We start from the raw sequence: 12763 nt of genomic DNA on the forward strand, positions 1-12763 counted from the left end.
TATTTGAAATGGAAATGTTTTGTAATATTTTTATTGTCTTTACTGTCACTTCTGATCAATTTAATGTGTCCTTGCTGAATAAAAGTATAGGCTAAATTTTTTTTTCTGACCCACAAACTTTTGAACGGTAGTATAAGGCCTACTGTATATTTGAATAGTTGTATTTGTAAAGGTAAAAAATACTTTATGTATTACCTTACCATGGTAATAAATGACAATACAGTGGTACTTACCTCAAGAAATAAATACAGATAAAAACACTGAATTATCATATGATAATCATACGATTATCATATTCATATTCCAATGTGTTTACGGTATATGGTACTCCAGGGCATTTCAAGTAAATTCTGTGGTACCACCTTGGTACATGTCCAAAAAGCCATGGTGTTACAAGAGTACTTGTTGTCTGTTATTGTACAGTGAATAGTTTTATATTTCCCCTAATGTCTTTGTTTCATCATCCAAAAGTGTGAGAATATTGTAGGTGGTGACAGTGCACCCCCCCCCCCCCTTTTTCCCTTCCCCCACAAATCACTGACTCATCTGTATTCCTCCCATGTGGCCTGGTCCTTTCGTCACATGACCGGTGTGTGCCCTCCAATAGAATCAGCCTCATTTTCACCCCTCTACTGAATTATAACGATACGTGGACTCAGACGACCCGACCAATCAGGGGAGGCGAACTGGCATTCTCCAAATATCATACCCACTCATCAATATTCATCTAGTTTTTCCTCCCGTGTCTCACCCCACCCTTTTATCCCAAACCCCCCATCCCCTGTTTGTTGGCCCACCCCTCCAGCAACACAATAGGGGTAATTGTCCATGCAACACACACACATTGGCACATAAAGACAGACAGACAAGAACGCGTGGCGTTTCCCTGCCATATGCCGTCCCTCCTCTGGAATGTGATTATCCTCTGTGGAGAAAAAAACAGAGGGTGAGCGGAAAACACAGTGTGCGGGGGGAAGCAAGCAAGTGAGGGAGGAAAGAAAGAGGAGGAGTGAAACAAGTGCAGAGAGAGAGAGAGCGAGAGGAAGGATGGAGGATGCAGAGTGTGTGGCAGCACGGCTAGAGAGGGAGGGTTCATGAGAGGGCTGTTCAGTCTGGCGTGATTCTCTGGATAAAGACGACGGCTCCGTTCCTCTGGAGAACTGAAGTGGAAATCTCTTTCGCACACACTTCTCGCTGCCATCTCGAAATTGACGAAGACTCGCATCAGGTCAGTGCTGTCTCTTTCGCTTTCACACACAGCTGACCACAGTTGAGAAGGGCTGTGGCTCTTGAAGCTTTTTCAGGTTTACCGCTGCAGACTTCACGGTTTAGTCTTTCAACTAGTCTAGAACAGATACATGTGCTGTTCTGAACATCAAAGAATGTTTGTGTGTGACATTTTTATCTTGGAAAGATGCATTTTTAATTCTGCAGACACTGAAGCAGCGGTGTGTGTGCGAGTACGTGGGTGGATTTGAATGGTGCTTGTGTACAACCTAAAGCAATAACATATTTAAACTGCATTTTTGTGCACGAGTCACAGAGATGAGTGTTCATGGGGGAATCAACCACACAAAATGTGGACACAGATGCAGAAACAGATGGATGTGGAAACAGGTCAGGGTGCTTTGTGGAAGCAGGTGGAGATGCGTGTGTGTGATAGGTGTTTGATTTGCCACCAGCAAACACCACACAGCTATCAGATTAACCAGAGAAGTATCTCTTTAAAGGATCAAGGGAGTGTTAAGATGTGCTTAACGTGCTAAATAACACACATGTAGTGTGCATAGCCATCACAGACTAAGACTGCTTTAGCACCTTGGTTCAAGTGCTCTCTTGATGTCTTTGTTTTTTTGTATAAACTGTTTATCATAAAATACAGACATAAAAAGAGAGAACTTTTACTATTAGCCTACACTACCGGTCGAAAGTTTGGAACAGTTACTTTTTTTAATGTATTTGAAATAAGTCTCTTATGCTCACCAAGGCTACATTTATTTGATCAAAAATAGTTAAAATAGTAATATTGTGAAATAAAATTACAATTTTAAATTGTTTTCTATTTAATTGTATAATAACATTTAATTTATTCCTCTGATGGTAAAACTGGATTTTCTTTAATGTCACATGGATTTATTAACAGTTATTATTGGTGCTCAATTATTAATAATGCCTCTTATTATTATCGATGTTGGAAACCGTTTTTGCTGCTTATTATTTTGGTGGAAACCATAATAATTTTTTTTCATGATTCCTTGATGAATTTTGATCCTTTCTGGAAAAAAAGCATGAATTTCGTTTTTTTTTTTAAATCAGCAAATCCGCATATTAGAATGATTTTTGAAGGATCATGTGGCACTGAAGACAGGAGTAATGATGCTGAAAATTCAGCTTGGCATTGCAGGAATTTTTTTAAAAACATTTTTATAAAATATTAAAACCAAAAACAGTTAGTTTAAATAAATAAAAATACAGTAAAATATTGTGAAGTATTCTTAAACAAATAATTGCAGCCTTGGTAAGATTAAATGAATTTATTTATTCTACATTTAAACATCTTTATTCCAAACTTTTGACCAGTACATTATTAACATCTAGGGGTGTTTTTTTCCAGCAAACTCCTAAATGCTCTTTGTAATCTTATTTCATTGTAGAAGAAACAATTGAGAAAGCAATGCAGCCCCATTTGTCCTTTCCCTTACCTAAGGGGTGTGAGCAATGGGTTGATGTCCTCACTCACTGACACCCACACCGTCTCATACTGAGAAAGGATGCACATAAATGTTGTTGTATTTTTATCTGCTTCTCGCTGTAAAACATGTGACTGCTTTCAGTTGTGAAGTTAATCATGCACACATGCAAGAAGCAAAAAGCAGAAGTGTGCTGCAGGAAAGTGACAAAAAACTGAATTATGTTAGTTAAATAGCTGGAATTATATACAGATCTCATAGTATTTTTTTTAAACAAAATGAAATACTATTCTGAAATTATTTTAAAAAACATCCCCAATTTTATTTATTTATTTACTTAACAAGGTCGACCCAAAAATCAAGCATAGTGTCAGTTCACACTGTGTGTGTGCGTGTGTGCGCATGTTTAGCTATACTTGTGAGGACCAAATGTCCCCACAAGGATAGTTAAACTTGAGATTCCCTACTTTGTGAGGACTTTTTGCTGGTCCTCACAAGGAAAATTGATAGATAAACATAAAAAACAATGTTTTATTAAAAATGCAGAATGTTTCCTGTGATGGGTGGGTTTAGGGATAGGGGCAGTGTAAGGGGACAGAATATACCGTTTGTACAGTATAAAAACCATTACACCTATGGAGGTCCTCACATTAAGTATAGCTAAACAAACGTGTGTGTGATATATATATAGCTCCTTCAGTATTATCAGCAGCTATCAGCTAATTACCCTCCTCCATCCCCAGCTCCTCTTTTCGTCAGTCAGGATTTGGCATTCTGATTCCCCTTGAATCAGAATAAATTCTCGAAATTATGTTGTACCTTAAAATCTTGAATTAATGATATCTGCATACATTCATGTTGGTTCTGTTCTGTTTATCCTAAGGGGGGTTATTGCTGCTCTCCCTGCTTTTATCCATGCTAGGCTGCATGGATGCGCAGGGAGTTCTTGCCCAGAACGGAACCACACCGCCAATCCAAACTGTATGCTAATAATTGTCAATCGTATTTGACAATAGTGGTCCTGACAGAATTGGTTCAGAGGTTGTATCTCGGCCAAACTTTGATCAATCGAAAAGAAAATTGGTAGGCTTAGTCGGAACCATGATCTAAAGGTACATGCCAAATTGGGGAACAACACCCACGTCAAGTCATGAGATCTGAAGAATGGCTATTTTTGTTAATAACTTTTGAACAGTTTTCCAGAAAGTCATAATCTTGTCTATGGATTCCTTGTGTCATGCCGGATCCATGGATACTGATTTTGCGAGGTTCGGATGAACCATCTGTCTGCCATTTAGAATTTTGTCATACATTTTGTCATCTTTTAAATTATTTGACATAGCGGCACAAAACTTTGTACGAATCATCATCAGCATGTCCTGAAGGTACCCGAGAAGTTTGAATACAGCGACACCTAGTGTTCCAGAGATATACTTCTTTCTTTTTTTGCAAAAACGCTCTAACTTTTGGAAACAGTTTGTTTTCTTTGTATCATTATGCTTTATTTCTTTCAAGTTTAAAGGCAGATTTTTGCTCAGTGAAAGTTGTAGAAATCAGAGCGTTAATTGTGGTTTTAAACTACTCTTTATTGTCAGAACATATCATGACAAACACTTGCCAAACAGGTGAACATTTCACAAATCTGAGGTAGAACATTCAAACATTTGTCATTTTTCCTTAACAAAATAAATATCTTTATTGGAAAATGTATTTCTTAGTTTCTGCATGTGCTAATGGGGGATATTGTTTCAAGTCTTGAAACAGGTTTGTGTTGCCTGACTTTGACAGTTTGCAGTGCAGGCTGCAATATTAATATTACATGTTTTGTCTTGAAACGCATATTTGACAATGAGTTGACAGTAGTATTAGCTTGAGTTAGGATGTAGATTTACTATGTTAAATGTATGTTCATTAACAAAAACAGTAACATCTGTTAAAAAAAAGTAACGAGCTTATTTTTATTTGGTCAAATGTAATATTCTGACTGTTTGAGTTTTATTAAAATTAACCATTGGTCATCCAGTATCAAGCATTTAGATCATGATAACAGCAGATAAAACCGGATGGCAAAAGTAACTTTATGGTTTCTATTGTATTTGTTTGAAAAACAGTAGCCTAAATACATTATTAAATACTGTAACTATTCCATTAGTCCTTTAATACATTATTGTCTACATTAATAATATAATACAATTCAATATCTATATTCCACATTTTATTCCGAGACCGATAAGGGTAAACGCTTTAGTCCACTTTTAGACACGCACTTTCAAACTTCCCTAAGCACTTCCCCTCGGGGGAATCCCTGCCGCCATTTTGAAGTGCGTTCTACTTCGAAGTTTATATGGACAGACCCTCGATCCCTCGATTTTGACCGAGGGAGCGAGTCTACTTCATATCTACCTCACACTTCAGGCACCTATATGTCCCACAATGCAGTACGATTGTGACGTCACCACAGATCTCGTCTAGCTAATCACCACCACATCAAACAACGCTATGATATATTAATTATAATATAATTATTTTTTAAACAACCCAAAACACACCTATATACATTTGGATGCTGCATTAAACAAATTCTTACAGGGGGGAAATAAATAAATTATAAATCAACTCCATAGCTGATTCCGATCAAGGGCTTAGGACGTTCCAATTCAGCCCATTGCAGTTTCCGCCTGTAGTGGCACTCGTGCAACGTAAGCAATGACGTACATCCGAGTGAACGAGACGGAGGGAAGTTAGCAAGTGAAGGGTATGACAATTTTGGACTGGGATGCAGCCAAGGTAGTCTTTTTTTTAAATAAGGTTAAATCAGAGTATACAGTGTATAAAAGGCTCCATTACTTTGTATCTTACGTTATGGCCCGTAAAAGCCGTTTTTGTAAAAATAGGCTAACGATTGCGCCATAACCACACGACTCTCTGTCGCACAGTAGAGAAATTACCGTATAGACCGGTGAAGAAGCTCGCAAGCAATCGGGAGGGACGTGGAGGCATAAAGTCCGATAAAGTCAAGGGAGAAGCCCATAGAGAGTGATAAAGTTGCTCCTGCTGCTAGCTCATGGACGGCTAATACTCACGCTCTCCGTCTCTGCGAGATTCGGAAGGGAATGATTCAGATTTCTCTCGGCACAGCTACTAGAAGACTGGCAACTGTCAGACACGTTGCTCACGTCACATCTACGTCGCCAAGCTCAGCTTGAGCCTGCGCAGTACGCCTGGCGATCAGGAAGTGAGTGCTTCAAATGGGCTTCACTTTTCTCAGTTGAAATCTATGGGGTCGTTGTGTCCATCTTATATACGGTCTATGGCAAAAACGTTATCAAACATTTATCGAACTCTTGATATCGTTTTATCTCCCAGGCTAGCCCTCGTGCTAAAAATATTAAGTAATGCTCTTGTGTGCTCATTCACACTAAAGGCTCTCCCCTGGCAGCCTGGTGAACCAGCGTCAACTAGGTGGCACAATCAGTAATGCCACAAGCCCCGAACCTTTCAGGTCATGATTTTGAATCCTGTGTGGCACATGCCCAGAACGTAAGAGAGGTACAGAACTGTGGCCAGAAGGGATTAAAAAATTCCAGACATTGTGTTTTTCTGAGAGTGATCTCATCTGAAATTATTCAGATATTATCTGAAATGAACATGCGGTGCATTTTATAAATGAAATCTTCTTTTTGAGTTGATTCTCCCTTGAACTATATAACTTCGACGTCTGTGTGAAAACCTGTCTTCCCAGTGGCGCAACGAGATGAGCGGCAGGCACTTGACCCAGAGATTGTTGGAGTCCCTTGTGGGACAACTTTATAAAATTGTGTGTAATGTTGTGTCATTTGGAGCCATTGGCTGCGTTTCTGCCTTTAAAATCTCTCTGTGTTAAACAAACGTTGTATGAGTGGCATGCTGTTTAAAGCAACATGCTATAGCTTTGAAGATTGTTTGATCAAATTCAATGTGTAGCAAGTATTTAACCATGTGAATGGTGCGTTGTTCAAAATATTCCTAATAAAATCCAATGTCCAAACATGCCAAAAATGGCCATAAGGGGCTTGGCCCCAGAATTGCTGCTAGCAGCTATTAATACTTATAATGAATATAACTGCACATGTTCTTGCTTGGATGACACTACATATTTGTGCTTTACTGTTGAACTATTATCAGTCAGCATGCTGAAAATTTAAAGGCAGTCAAAAGTCTAAGATTAGAAGTAATTTCCTGATTATGACATTAATACCAACCTTAGTGTTTTATATAGTTTCGAAAGTATGCCAACCATTCATTTCCTGTTAATATCGTTTTAAGGCCCATAAGGTTCTACAGAATCTTATAGTCATGTTCACATTGGGAAAGAGAGAGAGATGCTAAAGTGGGTTGGTTTGTTGATATTATCACACATTAAGACTTCCCTCTCTTTCATCCCTCACTCAGCTTTTATTGACTCGTGTAATTATTCTCTAGTCGCCAGCAGTCAGCAAATTCATGTACTGTACATGCAGACATAATAATTTTGAATGCCTACAAAACTCTGAAGAATAGAAGGAATTAACTGCGTTTGGCTTTAGTTTTCTTCTGCAGGTATTGGTAGCACAGTGCATCTAAGCTGATGTTTAAAGTATCTATGTTGCTATTCAATAAACATTTACTTACAGTCCATGTCCGGCTTCTGTTAAAACCGGTTTTGTGACCGGTGAGGGGAAGAAAGAGTGAGACAGCCACAGGAAGACTAAAAGCTGCTGCTTGTTTTGGGTGACGCTTAAAACGAGTTGCATGTAGAGGGCCTTTCCCTGTTGCTTAGTGTTTTACCGTGTGATTTAAGATGGAGAAACATCTTAGGAATGTGAGAGAAACACAAACCCAGCCACACCGGAGAACCAATAACAGATCAGGTACTTTTCTCATTTTCTTATGCATTTCCTTGTGACTTGACCTTCAGTTTACATGTATTCGTGCAAAAAAATACATGTTGTACTCATGATATGTAATAGTCTCGTTTAGACCAGTTTTTTTTTACCTGTGCAAGTTTCACGAAAAGGCAGAGTGATGCATTCTGTCTGAATTTTCCAGCACACAAGCTTCATCAGGCCATTTATATATCTGTTGGTAATATGTTCTCTATCTGATTGTTTCATCTTGTGGACAGTTTGCTGTAAATTCCAACACGTATAAACAGGTGAATCTCATACAGCAGGTCAAAAATGTGTCCAAGGGCCAGTTTCATTAACATAGCCATTAGGTTAAGACTGTGAGTCTTAAGTATTAGTAGGTATTAGTAGTAACCAACTAGTGGTTGGTTAGTCAAGGGGCAATCAGTCTTACTTTTTAACTGATTTAAAACAGATATGAACACATGGATATAAGACATCCATCCATTCTCCATACCGCTTATTCTCTCTAGGGTCGCGGGAGGAGAAATACAACATGTGCAATGATCTTTTGCTTAAAAAAAAAAAAAAGCCAGTTTGTTTTGGTTTTTTTTTTTCATTTGGACATTATTTTCATTAAAACAAAGCATATTTTCGCAAAATTCTCATTACTGTAATGCAAAAAATTATATATAAAAAATTATTTTATTATTATTAATAATTTTAATGTAATACAGTAGTAGCCTAATCAAACCATATTGAGAATAATGATAATTACAAAAAACATCAAGTAAAATTTCTGCATCCATTACAGTGCTAAAAAACTTATTTTTTTCCAAAATATAATTGGGTTTTTTTTGAGTGAAATATGACCTGCACAAGTAAGGATGGTGGTGGTCAGTTATTGGTTTTGTCTTCATTAATTATGAGTATTACTGCGATAAAGCTGTGCTAAATTGCATTATCATGAAGAAAATACATTAAACAATGACAACAATCGTGAATGTTCTGAAATGTTCTTGCTCTAGTTTAAATGCAATCTCTTATTAATTTACTATGCTGTTAGTATATTACAGTAGTAATCATGACAGTAGCTGCATGCTGATGTATTTTGGTAGAAACTGGTTACTATTTATTTATTTTTTTGTAATGTTTTGCCTGGCAATATTGAATCCGTGTTCGGAGCACATTTGGTAAATGCAGGATTAATCTGATGTACCTTCGGTTTCATGCATCATAGTTCAGCTCAGTGCTCTGATAGTTGGTTACAATTACATTAAATGCATGCATACATACTAGAAATTGATTGAGCCTAATGTAGGGAAGCATTTATTATTTTACATTGACCACATCCATAATTCACTGCCTTATTGAATACCACAGAGTTTACATTAATTATGGCCACTCGACTGTGAACATGATTCATGGCAAATCTACTCTAATGCTTTAACAAGGGCTCCACATAAATGCTAAATTACATGCTACACAGTATCATAAATAACCTATAAACATGTCATCATTTTTCATTTGTATTCAAATAAAAGATGGCTGTATTTTGTGTTTCTAACCAAGCAAACTGATTAATTGAGGTGTCATGGAAACCATTAGGATGGTTATCTAGCTCTACACATCCCAGTACTCCATTCAGTGTGCTGATTTGTGCAGCGTTTATTGGGAGAGTCTGTTTTTGATCGCTCATAAAAAAAGGCTTTACCGTATTAAGGGTCCCACCAGCCCCTTCTTTCATGTCCGTTAAAGTTTGTTTGTTGTGGTTTTGTTAGCTTACAGAATTATTTTTTATTTTTTTGCAAAGCTGCCATTAAAAATGACTTATGTGAACATTGTGTGCACGTTTGAGTGTGCGGGGGTCGGGACACCAGATCCTTCTGTCACAAGGGCTCCAGATGGTACAAGGAAAAAGCCTTACTTTAATCTCACTCCCAGGATAAAATGCACACACACACACACACACACACAACCACCCTTTCCGCTCAAAATATACCTTACATTAAAACATTAAACTGATGCTTTTGTTGCATTCTCTGTTTGCTTCATTGAACATTTGATGTCTTTTATGCTTTACGTTTCAGCTGGTTAATGTACTTGAGTTCTTCATCATTCATCACTGCATTATGTCTCTTTACTTCCCCATTTCATTTACTTTCAGTAGTGTAACAATCTTCTATTTTCAGCTGTGCGCTTTATAAACTGCGTGAGTCTCAACGTGTGCCTTCATGCGCACGTGTGAACAATTGGAAACCACACGCCACTTGTTTACTGTTTGGCTTTCATCTTTTATGTGCATTAGAAATAGAGAGAATTAATTGCTGGTGCGTCTCTGGGGATTTACGTTTCTTTTGTTTTGCTACAAATGCTGGATTAATGTTCTCTCATGCTCTCTCTTCACATGCAGACCTTCTGCTCAGTGTTTTTATCATCCAGAATACATTTGTCTTAATTGTTCTACTATCATACATAATACTGTTTTATGGTTTCACTTCTAAGTTCTAAGGTAAAATGTATATTTTGCATCCAGATTAAATTAAGCCTATTTTTTTAGTTATCGATCATTGTGGCTTTTTTGACTTAATTTAATTATACAAAAATATTTAATTTATATAAAGTCCAATTTATTTTTATTTTGCATTATGACATTATTTTAAGCTTTCAACTTCATCTAATTTATATAATTTCGTATAATAAATGTAATTATTTATTTATTTTGTATTGTGAAATTATACTAAGCTTTCAATTTGGTCTTTACTAGTCTTTTTCCATTACATCAGGACAATTCTCTATGCCCTAACGAGATTCATATCAAAATCATTTGTGAGTCTTGTGTTAAAGAACTGGCTTGCACAAAAGCTAGACTTGAAATCCATTGAACACATTTGGGATGAAATGGCATTCATATCTAAATGGGATCAAATCCTCACAACCATCATGTTCAACATCAACAAGTAGCCTACATATGAGTGTGCGGTTTCTGGTGGCCACATGTAGTGATGCAGACCTGTTCTTGACCGGTTTAGTGTTCTTCCTGTTCTTTTATTTAGCCTACCCACAAGTTTCTCGTTATATCTATCCCCCTTACTTTCCATCTGTATCGAGATCATTATGAAAGTACCTCCAAAATTATTTTATTTTTATTTTATTTTATGTAGATTCCAGTATTACGTGACATCTGTTCATGTCTCCATTTCAGAAAAAAAAAAAATTCAGGCCGTTTGTTGTTTTTGAATGTTTGCAGTCCATAAATGCTACTGTAGGTAACCACGTATAGGTCCTCAGTGCATCATAGGAAAAATAGTTTTACAGGCTTCGGGGTTTAGAATAATGTTTTTTGTTTAAACTTTCTATTCATTAAAGAATTCTGAATTTTTCTTGAATATAATGTTTCTTGAGCACCAAATAAGCATATTTGAATGATTTCTGAAGGATCTTGGGACACTTAAGACCATACTTTATGTATAATAGTGAGAATAAAACTAACTAAATATTTCTTATGTTGTCTTTCAGATAAAGCTGGCAACCCCAGCTGCTTTCCCTCCAAACAATCTGATGAAGAGGAACCTTGTGTTGGGGTGAAAATCGCTCAGAACAAAGGTGGGCAATATCCCTCCCTTCCTCTCCTTCTTATTCTGTCTCTTCCTTTCTCTGTGCATAAAGACTTGGAGCTTGGACCCATGGGAGTCTGCCATTCCAATTTTGTCAGAATGATTCTTTCCTAAAAAAACTGCAGCTGCTAGCTGTTGTATTTATGATCTGTTGTAAGAGATAACAGATACATTTACATGTTATGTAGTAGTTTTAAGTGTTATGGAAATGAATGGCCGTGACTGAACATGCACTGGGATCAATGGGCCACCGTCCGTTTTTGGTCTGTTTTCCCTCTTCTTTTTCTTCTGTTTCTTTTGATTAATGGAAGGAGGTTAACACATGTTAACCTGGAGATGACTTTGGAGATTTTTGCAGTTAATTCAGTCCATATTTGATGTTTAATGTACAATATGTGGGGCAGAATGACTGTACCAATGAGCTTATACTGTGGGTTGCCAAGCATGTAACCACATAAATAGAAACCATGCAATCTACAAAATAACTTTTTGCTTCTCTGTGTTCAGGGCAAAAACTCAGATTTTTATGCAAGAAATAGACTGGTACATGGAAGACATATTTTTGTAGACCAAGCCAAAAGATAGCATAACCCCGGTTCCCTCAACAAAAACCCAATTGTTTTTTTTTTCTGAGGAAAGAAACTTTTAGTTTGCCTGGCTGTTCTGGTGCTCAGTGCTCTGTAGCGCCGGCCAGACGGCAACAGTTCAAAGAGGAAGTGGCCTGGGTGTGAGGGGTTGATTGATTTTTGCCTACCTACCCTTTAACTCACTGTGGATGAGTACAGTTCTTGGAGAGTGGGGAGGGGTGTACTGATGATCCTCTCAGCAGTCTGGTCTATCCGCTGTAGTCTTCTGAGGTCTGATTTTGTAGCTGAGCTGAACTAGACAGTTATACAAGTGCAGAGGACCGACTCTATGATGGCTGAGTGGAACTGTATCAGCAGCTGCTGTGGCAGGTTGAACTTCCTCATTTGGCGAAGGAAGTACAACCTCTGCTGGGCCTTTTTCACAATGGAGTCAATGTGCTTGTCCCACTTCAGGTCCTGAGAGATGGTGGTGCCCAGGAACCTAAATGACTCCACAGTTACCACAGTGCTGTTCATGATGGTGAGTGGGGGGAGAGTGTTGGGGGGCCTCTCCCAAAATCCACAATCATCCACACGGTTTTGGGTGTGTTCAGCTCCAGGTTGTTATGATTGGACCAGACAGCCAGTTCTTTAACCTCCTGTCTGTAAGTAGACTCGTCTCCATCCTGGGTGAGGCCGATGAGTGTGGTGTCATCTGCAAACTTCAGGAGCTTGACAGAGGGATCTTTTGGTGTACATGGAGAAGAGTAGTGGGGAGAGCAGACATCCCTGGGGGGCGCCAGTGCTGATCGTGCGGGTGTTTTTCCGGCCTCATTAGCTGCTGCATGTCTGTCAGGAAGTACTGTGGAGTGGGTAAAACTGTTTTTAATGGCAGGCTAGCAAATACTGTTGACTCGCGCTAGCCTAGCACCGGCGAACTATGCAACTGGAAGGACTGGATGACATTTTTTTGAAAACTGTCTCCACTGATGAATAACAACCAGGCCAACTTGAAAATGAGGTCC

The 12763-nt window shown here is 38.1% G+C and overlaps 1 protein-coding gene across 4 annotated transcripts in view; it reads left to right on the forward strand.

The window, feature by feature from the left end:
* fgd4a (FYVE, RhoGEF and PH domain containing 4a) overlaps positions 1–12763 on the forward strand; it is a 56155-nt gene that overhangs the window by 14462 nt on the left and 28930 nt on the right. For 3 of the 4 annotated variants that reach the window (XM_079621059.1, XM_079621061.1, XM_079621060.1), the window contains exon 2: positions 11075–11161. In XM_079621059.1, the coding sequence (XP_079477185.1) occupies positions 11075–11161 (87 nt within the window). Of the gene's footprint in view, positions 1–1020; positions 1229–11074; positions 11162–12763 lie in introns of those variants that run through there. The other variant, XM_079621062.1, reaches the window with a different exon arrangement.

The sequence above is a fragment of the Phoxinus phoxinus genome (assembly GCF_949152265.1).
Source record: "Phoxinus phoxinus genome assembly, chromosome: 8".
Taxonomy (NCBI): domain Eukaryota; kingdom Metazoa; phylum Chordata; class Actinopteri; order Cypriniformes; family Leuciscidae; genus Phoxinus; species Phoxinus phoxinus.